The sequence below is a fragment of the Carassius gibelio genome, chromosome A7, assembly GCF_023724105.1.
Source record: "Carassius gibelio isolate Cgi1373 ecotype wild population from Czech Republic chromosome A7, carGib1.2-hapl.c, whole genome shotgun sequence".
NCBI classification, from domain to species: domain Eukaryota; kingdom Metazoa; phylum Chordata; class Actinopteri; order Cypriniformes; family Cyprinidae; genus Carassius; species Carassius gibelio.
This window is the reverse complement of record NC_068377.1, coordinates 6,539,843-6,558,210: the sequence shown is the minus strand read 5'-3', so window position 1 is coordinate 6,558,210 and position 18,368 is coordinate 6,539,843. Positions and strand designations below refer to the sequence as shown.

The 18,368-nt window shown below is 39.7% G+C and overlaps 1 protein-coding gene across 5 annotated transcripts in view; it reads left to right on the top strand.

Moving 5' to 3' along the window:
- Positions 1–18,368, top strand: part of LOC128016516 (transcriptional enhancer factor TEF-1-like) — a 71,398-nt gene that overhangs the window by 32,998 nt on the left and 20,032 nt on the right. For all 5 annotated transcript variants that reach the window (XM_052601068.1, XM_052601070.1, XM_052601069.1 and 2 more), the window contains one exon: positions 18,174–18,238. In XM_052601068.1, coding sequence (XP_052457028.1) covers positions 18,174–18,238 — 65 coding nt within the window. The remainder of the gene's footprint in view (positions 1–18,173; positions 18,239–18,368) is intronic.

The window sequence follows — 18,368 nt, the reverse complement described above, 5'->3', positions numbered from 1 at the left end:
CCTTAAGCCCTTTGTTCCCCTGGCTGAATGCAGTTAATTAGCAACAGTCACTATAGCAACTGCCTCTCACTTCAAAACAATGTCTAATTTTTGCAGCAAAGCTTATCATACTGTTTACCTGATGGGCTCTCTAGCGCCCTGAGTTGTGCCGGGGCTGGCTCCCTGCCCAGCCTCAGAGGTTAATTGTGACCGCGGTGAAAAACATCACAACAGCTGCTTTGTGATGAGAGGAGCATGAAAAGGGCTGGAAGAAAGTGGCGGTCCCCTTCAGCAGAAAGAAGTGAAGACGCAGCACTTACATAATTCACCTGTTTTGCGAGCCTCCATTCAGCACGCCCTGCGTGATTGCATACCCTCCGGAGTTTATAAATGAACACATGACCAGATGTGAAAAATGACAAGAAATGCACAATGGGACATTCAGTTCCCAGAAATTGAATTTAATGGGTGTTATTGTGCACGCAGCAGAGCCTTAAGTCAAATTGTTAGGAATAATGCACCACAGCACGATGCTGACTGTAATGCATAATATGTAGAAACTCTTGAGTTTTGTTTTCCAAAACTTCAACTGTTTCAAACAGATTTTTTGAGATTTTTTTTTTTTTGAGATTTTTTTAATTAAATGCATAAAGCATCAAATTATAACATTTATATCTTGCATGTTGCATGAGTTTTTGTTCTAATGAGCCATTGCTGCAACATTTGCACTGGGTAGCCTCGCCCAAAATCTCACTGGACAGAAGTACACCATCTTAAAGGGATAGTTCACCCCAAAAAAATGTAATTCTGTCTCTATTTACTCACCCACTTGTCATTCCTAGCTTGAATGTCTTTCTTCTGTGGGGCATAAAAGAAGTAATTTTATGAGAAATATCAGTTTGTGGTTACTAAAATTCTTCAAAAGATCATCCTTTGTGTCATGGAACAACATGAGTATGAGAAAATGTTGATTTAGATTGTCAATCCAACAGTGTCTGATGCAATAAATAATTCTCTAAAACAGTAGTAATGCTTTGTTTTCTATTAAATAAAAAAATATATTTAAAACATGGTGAATTATATATAGATAAAAAAATCTCAAGTCTTAATATTTTATACAGTTTAGGTTTTCAAGTTTAGATGTTTAGATATTTTTGCCTGAAAAGATGACAAAACCGCTGGTTAAGAAATAGAAGTAGAATGCACTGGATTTCATACATGTGTTGTGTAAGTTTTCATGACATTTATTAGTATAATCAGTCAGATTATTACCATAAAGCAGTGTAAATATCACAATGTGACAGGAGCGTGTGAATACATGAGGCTGCTGTAATTATTACGTGTGAAACGACCATCTGTCTCAGGAGCAACGAGCTGCTTTTAGTAGCCGTAGCACTTGCCGATATCAGGTTTTCGCCACCAGAGCGGTTCCCACAGCGCATCTGTTTGCTTTGAAGGTGGCAAACATTTATCATATTGTGTCATTTCAACCCTGACCAAAGGATGAAAGACATTTCCAAGGAGTGCTCTGCCACATTATCACCCAAACGTTCGCTGGACCCATTTGCTGGAGTTACTGTCGCCATTGTGAGGCCATTTTTGTTCGCTGTGTTATTACAGATATGCAGTGTGCTCAGCAATCTCATCAGGGCTGGACTGGCGTCTCAGACTAGCACTAAGTGGCACTTGGTTTGCAGGGCTGCCGTGGATCATTTAGGCCTAATGAGCGAGCCTGGCCTCCCCCGTGGGGCTGCCAGAGCTCTGTTCCCAGACCTGCCTCAGCGGAGGCCCGCTTCTCGCTCGCACCGCTGGCGCACCCTAGCTACCCGCTGTGAAGATAATGAGGAATTCTGGGATCCGCTCAGGCCCCTGCTTCCTGCATTCGCTCAGAATGGAGTCTGGAGAACTTTAGTCTGACACGCACCTCCAATATAATCCCTCGCTTTTGTTTGTGCGCAATTGTAGCTTTGACACGCTGCTGTGATTTTACACCTGCAAGAAACACATTTCCGATTACAAAACGATTACATTTTACACCGGCAAAATGAGTCAGAAATACCACCAGGGTTGTTCTCATGCAGTAAACAGAGTGTGAAGAAAAAAAAAATGTTTCTGTATCATTCAGTTTGGGCTTTGTTTTCCTTTTGCAGCATTTTTCTGTTCATTGAGTTAATTGTGTCATTCTGCTCAGGTGTGTGTTAATAATTAGCCTTGTATGCTTGTGTATTTAATTTGCTCTCTTTCTGTTCATTGTTGTCAAGTCTTGTTGATGTTGTGTGTGTTGCAAGCCCTCTCTCTGGATTTACCTTCTGTATATTTATTAAAGACTGCCCATCATCATCGAGTTCATCAACACAGTAGTGTGACAGACGACCTGACCCAGAAGTAATTACACCTCATGTTATAGTTGGTGACTCTCATGTTTTTGTGTGCATTTTTCCCTTTATTTTTGGATTCACTTTTTCCCCATCATGGACAATCCATCTGTTGTAATGTTATGCATTGAGCATGGAACTCGCTCCCTCAAAGAACATGTGGAGGATTTCCTGTTTCTAGCCCCTCTCATCCGCTACCCTGACAACTGCTTATGCTCATTGTTGAGTGGCTGCTGGTATCCTGTGGATCATCTTTGACCATTGGACCAGCTAATGATGACCCAAGCCCCACTCCTAGCCCAGTGCCCAGCCAGAAACAGAGACAGAAGGAGCCACCTCCTCTCCCAGCTGCTTTAACAGAGTTTTTACTTTTTTTAGGATTTCATGCATTTCTTCATTGTCCTCAGCCACTCCTGCTGTCCATTCATCTTTGTTCCACATCAGTCCTTCTGTGTCTCCTCCTCTCAGTGGTGGGGCTCCATATTGGGCCAGCCAGGAGTCTTAGTCTCCTGGACTTGAGGAGCCTCTGGCTCCGCCTCCAACATCGGATGGCTCCCCTACACCTCATCCTGACTCCTGCGCCTGCGCTCCTCCCACCCTCGATTCCAGTGGACGGCCCGCAAGTCTACAGTTGAGGCATGGTGAAGTCATGGGCAGAGGGAGTCATGTCATAGCAGTGTATGTTCCCATCACACCATAGGCTTTCCCTCCAGCGGCGCCACCATAGAGTACAGTCCTGGCTGTGACATGGGTCATCACTTTCCTGTTCCTGTTCAAGGCCATGCATTGGATCACACCACCTTCACCACCCTGGACTTTTCATTTGATCCTTCTCCTGGACTCTTAATCTCCATCTGAGCCTCCTCCTCCATCCTTTTTTCTGCCGATGTGAGGTTGCACCTTTCTGTGAGGGGACGTAATGTCACCTTATCATTCAGTTTGGACTTTGTTTTCCTTTGCACCATTTCTGCTCATTGAGTTAACTTGAGTTATTCTGTTCTTATGTGTTAATTAGTCTTGTCTGCTTGTGTATTTAAGTTGCTCTCAATGCTACGTGTGTTGAAGCTTTCCCTTTGTTTGGATTTACCTTCTGTGGATTTATTAAAGACTTCCTATCATCATCGTGTTTGTGTGAGTTTATCAACAAAGTAGTGTAACAATTAGTAATTTTAGCGTAAAAATCTGCTGAATGCTTTCCCATCAAATGTTCCTGAGGGAAACAGCTGCATTGATTTTCTGTATGGATAATACAAACCAGCAAACTAGCTGTGCCTTTTTTTTCTGTGCTTTGTGGGATTTATTTATTTATTTTTCATTTTGCTGAAATATTTGGAGTGGTTTCTAACAAAGCATATTGAATTGTCATTGATTGTGTGCCCTTAAAATTCATACTACTGTCGTCCGTCTGACTGCAAAATAAGAGAGAGGGTTTTTGCAATGTAGTGACAAAAATATGCATGTGTTTGACCGTGAAAACACAAAAGTAGCATCAAAATCTGTCAGATCAGAAGCTATTTAGCCATGTTTTCAGAGTGATGGACGTGGACTTTATCTTACGGCTCCTGGCCATGTCACATTTAACAAAGCTTATGTCTGACAAGCCTTGTTAGGGCTTGTCAGCACCTGCTGTTTTTTTGCCAACAATGAATGAAGAGGAATTTTTCGTTCTTTTGGACCTAGACGTTGTAAACATATAGACCTGTCAGAGAACCAATATAATTTAGTTTGTATTGACACAGGCTGGTTTTCAATGGAGTTCAGATTTCTTCGCTTATCTTTATAGTGTTTGTGACCAGGACGTGCCCCTGTGTTGACCTTCTGAGTTGTTTAAATGAACCTGGGGTCCCATGCTGCATGTCCCCACTGGTCAGACATTCTCCAGGCCTGCCAGTTGAAAAGAAGTGCAACCCAGAATGCTTTGGGTTGTCTAGTCTATCCCATGCTTGGCTGGCCAAGTCTGAAAGCCAAACGCCTAAGGCATTTCATGTTTGCTATTTGTTGACCACAATGTGATATGATACTATTGACAGCTTCTCTGATTGCACAAATAGCTGGTTTTAAAGTTCAGAGAGCATGAGGGCATGCAATATCTTGTCAATTTTTTGTAATTTCATCTTTAGTGTGAAAGGAAATGACTTTGTGATTCTGAAGGATATAAAAATCAAAAGAATAAGTCTGGAATGTGAAAAAATCCACTGGTCCAATCCAATTGTGTGTTTTTTGTTTTCAATTCAGGTCAGCTTCCATTTAGTTCTTTTTCATTTGAACTTTAAGTTTAACGTCATACCAGTTATTAAGGTATTTAAACTGTCTTGTAAAGAATGAATGTCCTGGAAAGAATGAATGTGCCTGCTCAACAGATTTGACTGCATTTTTTGGACGTTGACTGCAGAGATTTGTGGTGATCATATGAGCTGTCTTCTTCACTGCTGAAGAGCAGCTCGAGCAGAGTCAGCCATTGCTGAGGCTGGTCTCATATTTCATCTCTCCAATTGGCTGCTTTTGTCTGAGTGAAGCAGGATACTGTGATCCATTTAAAGAAGCAGCAGCATTCATTGGTTAACATATTGTGGCTAATATCGTAATGGCATACTGGTGTACTGCTTATACTGAATACTGCTTTCTGTTTAATTTTTAGTATTTTAGTAAGTAGTATTTCAAACTTTTTATACAGTGACAAATGCTTTAGTATAGTGCTTTATCAAATGACCTTATTACATTGACTGTTTTAATTCCATCTCAGAAATGTAAAAGCTTATGCAATGGTCCCATTTTGTGGTTAAAAACTGATCTAATAATGGGTCAAGAAAGACATTTTAAAGAGAAATTAAAATTGTGATTGCTTAGTATTCCTTTGTCACGTTGGAAGTTTAAAGTCAAGAAAGATTCTATTCTGGGCGAAGGCTGATATCACGATGTGATGTAGACGTTGTCCATTTCTGATTATGCAACATGAAATTATTATTTTTGAATGTCTTACCAAATGTCTTTTGCCTTGTTTGGTGCATCATTTGTAATTTTTTAACTCTGCCTGACCGACTGCATGGGTGGGGGAAATAATATAATATTTCAGCTCAGTCAGAAACAATTAAATCTAGATTTAGCCCCATCCTATATTTTTATTTTCTTGCTAATAAATGTTATAGTTCAAAATAAATAATAATATAATAATAATAAAATAAATACATAAATGCCTTTATTAAATTATTTACGTATTAAATAAATAACTGAACAAATACATACATACATAAATGTATAATTTATTCTAAAAATACAAATATAAAAAAAATAAACGTATTATTATATAAAATGCAAATATAAAATATTTAGGAACCTTGAAACTGAATTTTATGTGTTTATATTCTGTTAAGTTTTTAGATGGTGGTGTGGCACAAGAGCCCAATTCACTTGAAACTCGAAACATTTCAGCTGAGTTTGGGCTTGTTAGGGAGCTGCATTGCAGGAGATGGAGCAAGGAACTTAAAGACGAGAACTATCAAGGTCATGAAGTTTGGCTTTTCATTTACACATATTGGTGACTGCTAACAGGTTTTTCTTCATGTTCAGATGCGGGATTGATCTCGAGAGATTGAAAATATTGATTTAACCCTCTTTCTTGCTCTGAACATGCACTCGCTTGGAGGTGCCAGCCGACAGTGTGTTCACACATCCGCGGGGCTGGAGGTGGAGTTGTCCCACACCTCTGGGGAGCCCTGATGATGGCGAACGACTCTAGCATATCAGTCCGCTGTCCATCCATCCGTCTCCGCCGTTCTCTCTCTCTTAACCCCCACAGCCAGGCCTGCCTCAGCAGTAATATATGTGATGATGTGCTCACAACCTCCTAATTGATAGAGTGATTCAGTGGAGGACTTGCTGTAATAATTGGTCCTATGGGAGCACGAGCAGACCCTGGGAGGGAGGGTGTTTCTCTGCCTGCTGGGAAACACAGAGGACTGAACAGAGGAAAGATGCCCAGGCCTCCTCTTCCTCCTTACCTGCCTTGAGGATTTACGAGGGGTCGTCAAGCGTAATCCTTTCTGTCTCAGTGAAGCCTTGAGGTTGCGACCCACAGCTTTCTGCCGGTGGCTTGTCTGTTCCTGTAATGGATGCCCACTGTTAATCCTTCCGCGGTTTTCTGAATCGTGACCTAAAGCCCCGACCAGAGCTTTTAGACTTCTCACAGGTCAACAGAAGTTATCTATCGATCTCATTTAGTGTTCATACACTTTAAATTGATTTTTAAAGAGGTATTTATTATATTTAAAGACAGTGTTATGAGGAATTAATTGACTGGATGTCTAGTCAATGTACTTATAATAAGACTGATCATCTATTAGTCAGCGTTAAATACTGCATTACCAAATTCTATTCTTAAGTCATACTCACCGATTTCTGGTGAACTTTGACCTGGTGATCACTTTTGTGAATGAATTGCCATTTTGAACTGGTTCTTTGTAATAACATTGTTGTTGGATCATACTACTCAATTTTTGTGAGATCTTTTTGAGAGGGAAAGTAAAATGTTGGGATATTGTTGTTCATATATGTGTGTGTGTGTGTGTGTGTGTACATATATATTGTGACGAGTGCTGAAACATCTGCTGTTTAAACAGCTTACAGCCATAGGATAGTATATGCTTTTTTTGTCATTTGTCATAAACTCTCAGAGACTTCTTTTGTTAATTTGACCATTAATAGATTGTGATAGCTATATACACTCACCTAAAAGATTATTAGGAACACCTGTTCAATTTCTCAATTATGCAATTATCTAAACAACCAATTACATGGCAGTTGCTTCAATGCATTTAGGGGTGTGGTCAAGACAATACCCTGAACGCCAAAATGAATGTCAAAATGGGAAAGAAAGGTGATTTAAGCAATTTTTTAGCGTGGCATGGTTGTTGGTGCCAGACGGGCCGGTCTGAGTATTTCACAATCTGCTCAGTTACTGCGATTTTCACGCACAACCATTTCTAGGGTTTACAAAGAATGGTGTGAAAAGGGAAAAACATCCAGTATGCAGCAGTCCTGTGGGCGAAAATGACTTGTTGATGCTAGAGGTCAGAGGAAAATGGGCCGACTGATTCAAGCTGATAGAAGAGCAACTTTGAAATAACCACTCGTTACAACAGAGGTATGCAGCAAAGCATTTGTGAAGCCACAACACGCACAACCTTGAGGCGGATGGGCTACAACAGCAGAAAACCCACCGGGTACCACTCATCTCCACTACAAATAGGAAAAAGAGGCTACAATTTGCACAAGCTCACCAAAATTGGACAGTTGAAGACTGGAAAAATGTTGCCTGGTCTGATGAGTCTCGATTTCTGTTGAGACATTCGGATGGTAGAGTCAGAATTTGGCGTAAACAGAATGAGAACATGGATCCATCATGGCTTGTTACCACTGTGCAGGCTGGTGGTGGTGGTGTAATGGTGTGGGGGATGTTTTCATGGCACACTTAGGCGCCTTAGTGCCAATTGGGCATTGTTTTAATGCCACGGCCTACCTGAAAATTGTTTCTGACCATGTCCATCCCTTTATGACCACCATGTACCCATCGTCTGATGGCTACTTCCAGCAGGATAATGCACCATGTCACAAAGCTCGAATCATTTCAGATTGGTTTCTTGAACATGACAATGAGTTCACTGTATTAAAATGGCCCCCACAGTCACCAGATCTCAACCCAATAGAGCATCGTTGGGATGTGGTGGAACGGGAGCTTCGTGCCCTGGATGTGCATCCCACAAATCCCATCAACTGCAAGATGCTATCCTATCAATATGGGCCAACATTTCTAAAGAATGCTTTCAGCACCTTGTTGAATCAATGCCACGTAGATTTAAGGCAGTTCTGAAGGTGAAAGGGGGTCAAACACAGTATTAGTATGGTGTTCCTAATAATCCTTTAGGTGAGTGTAATTTCTCAGGTGTGCTCCAGTCTCTGGTAGTCCTTTGGATGGAAGTGATGGTCTATTACCAACGTATGCTTGTAGATCCTGATTACATACCAGATTCCCACTCACTTCAGACCAGCAGTGCACTGCATGACAGTTATAGAGGGGGGGGGGGGGGGGGATTTTCAGGCAGACGTAATAGCTGAATAAGAAACATGAAACATTTTTCAGGCATGCAGACCTATTTCTTTGTCCTTTGCAGACCACAAAAACAAGTGTGTCTATTGAATGCAGTCTTGTGTTACAGTCTACTGGGGATGCACACTAATCCATCATTATAAGCCATCACCCATGAGCTTCTGATAAGTGATTGGCTCAAACAGTAGCTGCTTTTTGTACATTAAGGTTAAATGCTTTTAATGATTTTTATGTGTATTGAGAAATGGCTCATAAAATATAGGAGTATAGATATGAAAGCTGCGAGACAAAGCCAGAAATCCTTGGCTCAAGTGTGGATTGGAAATATATAAAAGCCTGTGAATATTAGATTTAATGAAAATCTTAAAGATTAAAGATGTACCATCAGTGTACCTATGTCCTATGAGATATATCCTGCATTATTGACAAAATGAATGCCTCCTTACAAGATGGGGTTAAATACTTCTCCAAAACTGTATTATTCGGTCCATTCAAATAATTTCTCTGTATGTTTATCTTATATAATATTAGTGTATAAATAATTTTATATAACATTAGTTATATTTGTTGTTAAGTATTGTTTTTGAGCTCTAAAATATGTGCATAGGTCGGATATCAGAAGAAGTACTTCCATTTACCTGATACCCCTAAAACTAGCTTGCTTTTTTGCTTAAATGTGACTAGCAGGTACCTTCATGATGCTGAGATTTGTTTCCCAAAGAGGAAAAAAACACTATAATATCTATTAATAAAAAAAAATAAGATGCCAGGAGCTTTCAGAAGGTAGACCTTTGTACCTCATTTATACTAAAAGGGAATATATGACAGCTTTTGTACCAATTTCTGAAAGTGTATAGACTAAAGCCTACTTTACTTCTTCACTTTCTGCTCTGGTTTGTGGATAGTGGTGCAGGTATAGTCCACATGATGCAATTTTCATCAGCAGCATAGTCCCCTAATTTTTTATGCATACCATTTGCACACAGCTCTATTTCTCTGTGTGCATGGGCACCAGCGCAAGTGTTCACTGTGGTTGCTAGGTGGTTCATCAGTTGCCCAAGTCAAAGAGCCTTTAGGCAAATCTCTATGATATGTTGATCCTTAGTTCTGACAGTAGTCTTACGTTTAATCTAAGTATATTAGATTTTATACGTTTTTAGAAAATAGTCTGTCGCCAAATTTTTATTATTTGTATAAGTGGTCCTGTCTTGGCAAACATCACTAATAAATGGACATGACATGAAGAAGCTTGTTTCTTGTTCCATTCTCTCATGAGTGGGCTTTCTGAGTGTGGTTAAGTGGGGGATGCATAAATGTATGTGATAGAGTGTGTGTGAGTGAGGTCTTGCCTTCTCAGCAGGTGGCAGATGGCACAGAGGACCCGTCCGAATGGCCCAAACCCAGACACGTGCACACACACACTCATTAGGTCATGGGGCAAAGTGCATAATCTTGAACTCTAAGCTTGTTCAAGCCAAAGGACGGGTGAGAGGCTAGTGTTTTGTCCTTAAAAAGGCCAGGGCACCACTAAGTGCATGACAAATTTGGTCGACTTAAGGTGCTGAGACTTTATTTGGTTGTCCAAATAACCATTCAGTGAAAGGTGCTTAATATTTTGTCAGTGTGACCTTTGAAGAACATTTGATAAATCCTAAAATCTTACATTTCTTACGCACTTTTTGTGTAATTGAGGTAAAACGTTATTCATGAAACAATAATGCCAGTAAAGAAACATTTATCTTATGACCCTTCGTGTAAATGTAAGCCCCCTGATATAGGCAGCTGGTTTGCATGAGTGAGATGTTTATAAACAGTCTTTCTATACAGATTTCAATTGTTAGATTAAGGTTAGGTGCTTTCTCTTTTAAGATTTAGCACTTTCATCCTGATGGAAGTTCGAGTTCAGATATATTGTCACGTTTACTGATTTCACTTGAAGCAGAATATACAAGAACATTTTGGTAATTTGCATTTTCAGTTGTGAATGTACTTAGTTGTTGAAGCAAGTCACAATCCTGAAAATCATTTTGCCTGGAAAAACTTTTGCACGAACCTCCTTTTTTGGTGCCTCACTTTGTGCACTAGAATCTAGTTCTGTGTCACCTGCTCAACTTCCAAGGCACAAATCTCTCTCTTTGTCTCCTGTCTATGTGGGTTCCCTCTTAGCAAGCCGTGTTCCTTGAATGCTGTTGTTCTTGAGAGTAAAAGGCTTCCTGCCTGCCTCCCTTTGCCCTGCGCTGGCCCTTCCCCCAGCCCAGCCCAGCCAGGGACCCTTGGAGTGAATGCCTCCATATTGTTGGTTTAGTCTATTGTGATGCTAATGGAAGCCGGAGACCCTCGAGTCATCTATCACGCGTTACAGGGAAGCAGGGGCATTGTGTCTTGTACTGCACACAGGAGAAGGGCTGCTGTCTCCACAGGTCTCACCAGGAGAATATCAAACCCAAAGAATTCATGCTTTTGTGAAAGATTGTCCATAGTGACTGTGGAAGTGCTACTCAATAATTGCACTACCCCTAATTACGAGCAACCAAACATGTTCATCTTTATTAAAATGTACTCCCCAAAAAACTCATACGCAATTCATTGCATTCAACATTAACATTTTGTCTTTGGGTATTTTGACTAGCAATTTATTTGATAACATTGCTCAGTCGGTTTGCATTTTTTGCCCAGTTGATGAAAAAAAAGTGGCTCATGAAAGTCATTTGTTCAGAAGAAGAACAAGAATGCTTTATTGCACAAGTATGAAATCTCATAGCAGTAATTTTAAGAATGATCAAACTTCATTTAAAACCATCCTTTGTGCTGTGATAACTGACGGATTCAGGATGGGTTGAAATACGCCTTTATGTCAGAAGTCTCTCACTGCTTACTGGCTGTATGGCCACGCTCCAGCATCCAGTGACATCATAGTTGCCCAACCGGCCAGATGTGAGTGCGGTCAGGCCTGTGTTAAACAAATGTGGTATAACAGGAAATGAGTCCTTTAAAAAGCTCTGAGAAAAAAAAAAAGTGATGTGTTTTTAGCAATCAAACATCATAACCAAAGCCATTAAAAGGATTTAATATGCTATAACTATAAATGAGGACAATGTTTATGGCATGGGGTTTGAGCCGAGCTGCAGGATTTTGCTTTGATTAAATCATCTTTGCTATGACATGCTGGCAGGAAGGATGATGGGGCTTTATTTGCTTCACCCCCTCGGTGTGGAATCAATGGCAATTTTATGCTGTCTTTTTAAATGATATAACACACTCCTGCTGTAGAGGCTCTTTGGCTCCTGTGGAGTGCTATCTGTGAGGGGCTGGGAGGATGTTAATGGGTGGGCTGGTGTTGATGGTTTCATCACAGTTAGACCTGTAAGGAGGAGGACACAGCCACAAGTTGCAAGAAAAAAACAACTCATACCAGCTTAAGGTGGTCAGGCTCATTTTTGGGACTTGAAATCCTGGTTTGTTGCTGCTCCAAGGTGTTATACCAACTCGAACCAGCTTGATCAAGATTTTCACCAGGTCTAAAACTGGTTCACCAAATGATAGTCCAGTTCCTCAACCATTCTAACCAGACTGAATCTGCTGTAGGGTTGAGTGGGTGTTAATGTAAAGACTGCTTTTGATGGTTTGGTCCCATTTAGACTGCAAGGTGGAGAAAAAGGGAGCTGCCATGTGTTGCATTACCCTGTTAAAGGAACTGGGTCATATCAGTACAAACCTCTACGCACACCTTGACCATGTAGTTGCTATTGGCATGTAAATATTTTAGTTTAATATGTGTGTGTGTGTGTGTATATGTATATGTATATATAAACATGATTCCACCAAATCAGCTAATCTTTGTAAAATGGTACAACTTCTAACATATCTGAATGTATATTATTAATATCTGTCATTCAAGCTGTATATTCACAATATCATTGTGATTATAAAGCACTATTTAATGATAAAACTTTGATAATTAGAAGTAAAACTTGGTAACCATATACGAATGCATAGGCTATTTGTAATTTTAACTGAACTTAGGACTGGTGCTGATGTTTATGATATCTTTGGTCAAAGAGAAGATGAAGTATTTTTTTAAGATATTACTACTACTAATTCTACTACTGATAACAATATAAAATGCACTAAGGATTAATGAGGTGCTGGGTTCATGAATAGTTATCACGTTGTCTGCGTTCGCGCGAACTGATTTGCTGAAATCAATACACGAAAGATGATAGATGAGCGCTAGCTTGCTAGATTGCCATTTGCGCATTAGTTCCCCCTAAAACATAAGAAACCGGCATATCTTCTGCTTGTTCTTAAAAGCTAAATAATTCTAAATGAATTCTTATTATGATAGAAAAATATAAACAAAGATTATTGTTTAAATGTAGTCCGTCGATACAGCGTGGCATGTAAGATGCATTAGATGTTTCTCTTTGCTTCTGTGAGAAACAGTGCTATCAGCAAAGAGCTGTGCACATTCACCCTAGAGTTTTTGGTACATTAAATACAGGTACAATGCGTATCCATTGAGATTAAATAGTGCACATAGTACAGATCACTTGATGGAGAGCGAAAATCTCAGTGTTCACAATGTGAAATATATCTATTCTAAATTAAATTAGCCACACATACTGGTAAGTAAAATCTAGGAATTTATTAGCCAATGGCTAATGATAGACATTATTTAGTCACCCAGAGTGAGGATTTAGTCAAATATGCGAGTGGTTTACTCGCAATGTAGAGGGTTGCAGTACAAGGTGGTCAAGCAGGTTTTTGGAACAGAGTAGATGATTTATTGCTGTTCCAAGGTGGTCTACCAGCACTATCCAGCTTGACCAGGGTGGTCTACCAGGATGAAAAAGGCCCACCAAAACACAGTACAGTTAATCAGTAATCTTGACCTGCTTGAACCTACCATAGGGCTCAGAGGATGCTAATGTAAGGGCTGATGAGGATGGATTCATAACTTCAAACTGTCAGGAGGAGGAGAAGGGGCTGCTAAACATAGCAGCTGGTTTATTGCTGTTCCATGGTGGTCTACCAGCTACTGTATAACCAGATGGTCTAAGATGTTCTACCAGTTGAAGTCCAGTTGATCAACCAGCTAATGACTATAGAGGGCCATTCCAGGCCTATTGTACATGCTGCTTAGGGTGGTCAAGCTGAATTTTAGGACATTATAACTGAATTTCCTATGTTCCTAGCCAGCTGCACTGACCAGCTTTATCAACTAGATCAGCTTGGACCTATGATTGTTCAGCAGGACTTTATATCAAGTCCCAACATTGATCTTCACAAGCGACAGTAGATATTTACATATATATATATTTTTTTCTGTATATATTTTTCTCTTTATGTATATAAATGACTTTACAATTTATGAATATTTGAAGCTGAAGATGAAAGGTGTCATTGTGAGCTGAGAAAAGATATTGAGTCTTGACACATTACTGGTGATTAGTAATTTGAAAGTCCACTGCTGCTAGGGTGTTTTGGCAAATCTGAGAAACGGCTATAAAACACAGAGAAAATGCTTGCTGTGCTGAGCCTTTTGAGAGCAGCCCAGTTGAGGCAATGAAACCTCATCCTAATTAAAAAGTGTGATGCAGCACAGTAAGGTGAGAGTTTATATGTGGTAAAGCGGGCTGCAGCGGGGGGTTGTGGGGGGAGTAGTGGCCAATGCAGCAGCTGTGTAAACCTCCTCTGTTCAAGGAGGCGATGCAGGAACCAAGGAATGGACGGATGTAAGAAGACGGTGTACTCTTGTTCCAGGACTGTTAATTGGTCTCTGGCTTAGCCAATGTCCAGCTACAGTCACGCTTTGGCTCCAGACTGCGAAATTATCGAAGACACACCCTATTCAATGGCCAGAGTCTGTCGGTGCATATCTGTGAAGTCTGAGCAGGGGAGGATGAGTTAGTGTCTAAATCGAGGTGGGAGTGCTGACAGCTCTCAGTAGGAAACGGGGAGGCAATCCGCTCCTCTTTCCTCTGAGGGAGTTGGTGCAAAGGGTGGAGATGCATTGCTAATTGAATGAAGAGTCAGATGGGGGACAATCCAAGAAAGAGGGGTGCCGGCAGGCCCCACTGAGTGGCTTCTGCTGTTTTAGGAGCTATTGATATGGTCTCTGGTGTCTTTGAAATTAAGGGAAGCCTTTTCCTACTCGAGAACGGATTTCTTCTTTGCCCGATGCTCTGCTATTTAAGCAGGACCATAAATACCTAATCCTTTCCCTGCTGTTTTGACTGACAACTGGAGAGCTCTTGCAAGAGTTCACATCCTCCCCGATTCCCACCCACTGCTCTGCCGTCCTTCTCATGTTCACCATATTGCAAAATGAATATATTCGCCATGAATATCCACCACAAACAAGACTTTAAATTAAATTGGTGCATTCCAACCTGTTCACACAAAGTGAATAATTTCTTCATTATTTGTATTATTATTATTATTATTCATAAATATTCTTATTGACTTGACTCATTAATCCAATATATGACAAAACAATCATGATTGAATTTTTGGGTAGTGCATATGAGATTCTGTAACCTGAACTGTTAATATTTTAATTTAATATCTGAATATGAATTTACAGGGCACCTGGTCACACTCTTTTAGAATAAAACCGGAACACATATTACTTTAAAAAGTATTTTCTCTTATTATTGTCATTGGGGCGAAGCTTTTTTCCTGGGGTTTCAAGACCTCCAGTGTGTCATTACCCTCTTTTTTGACTTTGCCAACCTTGTTTTGCACTGCAAACACAGGGAAGAAAGTCCCGCTGAGCAAGGTTTTTTTCCAAGGCGGTGAAAATAATGAATTATTCAGCAGTAAGCATGCTTACAGCTGGCCGTTTGTGAGCTTTGATCTAGGAATCAGGCTTCTGCATGAATGCCCTTATTGTCATGTTATGTGTACACAGTGTGTGAATTATTGAAAGTGGCGAGACCGTGGCTTCATCTGGGAGAGATTACAGTGTTGGCACGCTGGGGAGGTGGGCTAGGACTGAAAATCCCCAGATGCTATTTATTTGTCCTGGAGGTCACATGATCTCCCACCGTTGTTATAGCCTTATCAGAATGGCCTATGTGAAGAAAGAGAGCTGTCCCTCTATTCAGCCTGCACATGTATCAAGCACGCATATTGGAATCATATGCTCATTAGCCTCAGGCTGTGTTTGGGAGGGCTACCAATTGTTAGTACAAGGTCTTCGTAGAAGGAGTTTGTACTGTACTGTTTCATTTAGACATCTCAATATTGCCACATGTGTACGAGTTTGTGGGTATTTCCAGAATTTGGTCTTCCTAGGATTCAGTCCCCAGTTGGGGCTTTTCAGAGACACTTGCTGATGACCACATAGTTAAAGGCATTGAATGAAAATTCACCCTATCTATTTGCTGTTATGTTATAGTTGTTATAGATGTTATAAATCTTATAAAGAGCGCAGGTCTTCTCCAATCATTTAACTAATCTACTTGAACTTGCTCCAGCAAACCCATGCTTATCTTCCTACACTTTTGAGTGCAACGCCCACATAACCAAATCCAGTTAACAACAGATGAATAGAACTAAATATAATTGTATTTTGGATGATATGTTACACTCGGATGCAGATCACAGTAGAATAACTTTTATACAAATTATGTTCAGCACTGATTTTTTTGGGCGTGTTTGCATCATTACCTCATTTGCATAATTTGTTCAAGTGCTAAAACGTACACAGGACATGAAAAGAAAACTAGCAACAGCAGGTGCATTTCATTCTTTATTATTCCTCTTGGTTTTAAAGCTCATGAGGATTTTGCTGACAGAAAGGAAAATGACTGGTACGTAAGAGAGAGGAGGTGAGTGAGTGAGAAAGAGATTCCCTTTCACACGACAGGTGTGCCTTATAGCAGAAGCTCAGGAGATTACCCATCCCACCTGAACACAGCAAGCCCAGCGCACAGCAGGTGGATGATGGGCCTTTGCCTTCTCAGTGTGTGCCTGTTTCACAAACAACAGACCTCAGCCCAGCCACGGCCACGGCCAGTCACCCCACTCCTCACCCAGAACACATCTGCTGCCGTTCCTCCCTCACAAATCTTCCTTTACTTTTAATGTGTGATTTGTTAGGTGTTTAGATGGGAATTTAAATATCAAGTCTTGTTGAGTTCAAGTCATTTCTTTTTAAATAAGCAGTATTTGTTGCCAAAGATTTAAAAAAATTTTAATTTTTAAATTTTTTAAATAAGGTCTATACTAATAAAGGCTAATTTATGTTGGTGTAGGGAAAAGCAGAAACCCCAATGCAGATTTGATTGATTTATATAATATCAGGTTTAGCTTCTTAATATTTTTTGGAAACATTTTTCAGGATTTTTCAGGATTTGAGGAATAGAAAGTTCAAAATAACAGCATTTATTTGAATTAAAATATTTTGTAGCATTAAAATGTTTTTGCTCTCACATTTGATAAATGTTAACGCATACCCCCCCCCCCCAAAAAAAAAAAATAAAAATAAAATTTGAACAATTGAATGCTGGTATATCATGATTTCTGCATAAATATGAATGTTTCATATTGATACGGTTTCAAATGTTTTCACCTTTGATAATAATAAGAAATGTTTCTTAAGCAGTAAGCCAGAATATTAGAACCATGTGACACAGAGAACCGTAGTAATGATGCTGAAAATTAAACTTTGCATCACAGAAATAAATCACATTTTTAAATATATTACAACAGAAAACAATTTAAAATTGCAATACTATTTCACAATATCAGTGTCTTTACTGTATCCTGAGCACATTAATGCACCCTTGGTGAGCTTTGACAAGTACTACATTTTTAAGACTATACACTGTATTTGTATTGAAACATGACAATATGACATCTTTCTTTTGACCAACTTTTTTATTTTTTATATACATACATATGTACAACAAAACGACATGTGTTTCTATCTCATGTTTCTATTTAGTATTCTTTTTACTTTATGCTAATTATATTTAGCAGTAAATACAGTTTAATGTGGTTCCAGTGTAAATTAGGTGGACACGTGGTAAATTGCAGCTACATCAATTCTGCGGCTGCTGTTTAAAAATCTAGTTTTATTAACAAAACAAAAATGATCAAAAAAACAAAAGCTCTGTGGCAACCGTTGGCTAAAGCTGGACACATAATTAGAGTGGCTCTTTACCTGTAATTTGCGTAATAGTTTTGGGGTGGCGGTATGTTATTAACACATGAAAAGGCTAAGCAGGGGTCATTGTGCCTAGCATTAGTAATTAGAGCAGTGCCGAGGGCGCAAGAATGTGTAGAGCTGCCATTAATTGGAGATCACTACAAAACCATGCTTTAATTATTATTTAGTGCGAACAGTAGTGTTTTAAATGAATAGGTATGGTTCCTATGCCATTACGTGCTTTAACCATATGAAAGACTGGATCTGGATTCTTTTCATAGCATGAGGCTTTGAAAATACTGGGATTAAATTAGATTTAATTGAAAGGCTGTAGAGTTGTTGGGCTATTTTAATGTAAATAGTCATGTTTGTTGATTCAATGGGGTTAGGATTGCTACATGTTACTAACATGGTGGGAACAACTGAGGCTATAGAAAGTTTGGCTCATGCATACAAACTCAAGGCCATGCATTCCTGCTTTGATTAGGTTAGTTAAATTAAAAGTATCCCATTTCCAAAGTTTTTACATTAACACATCTCATCTAATGTCTTTCCGTAGGTCGGAATGAGCTGATTGCCAGATACATTAAACTCAGAACTGGGAAGACAAGGACAAGGAAACAGGTAAGAGAATCCTTGTTCTTGCATGCATGCCACTGAACAGGAAGGCCAGTACTGTCGAATGCATCTGCTTTCCAAGCTTTTGCAGGAAGAAATACAGCTCACACAATGACCAGCAGAAATAAAGACATAC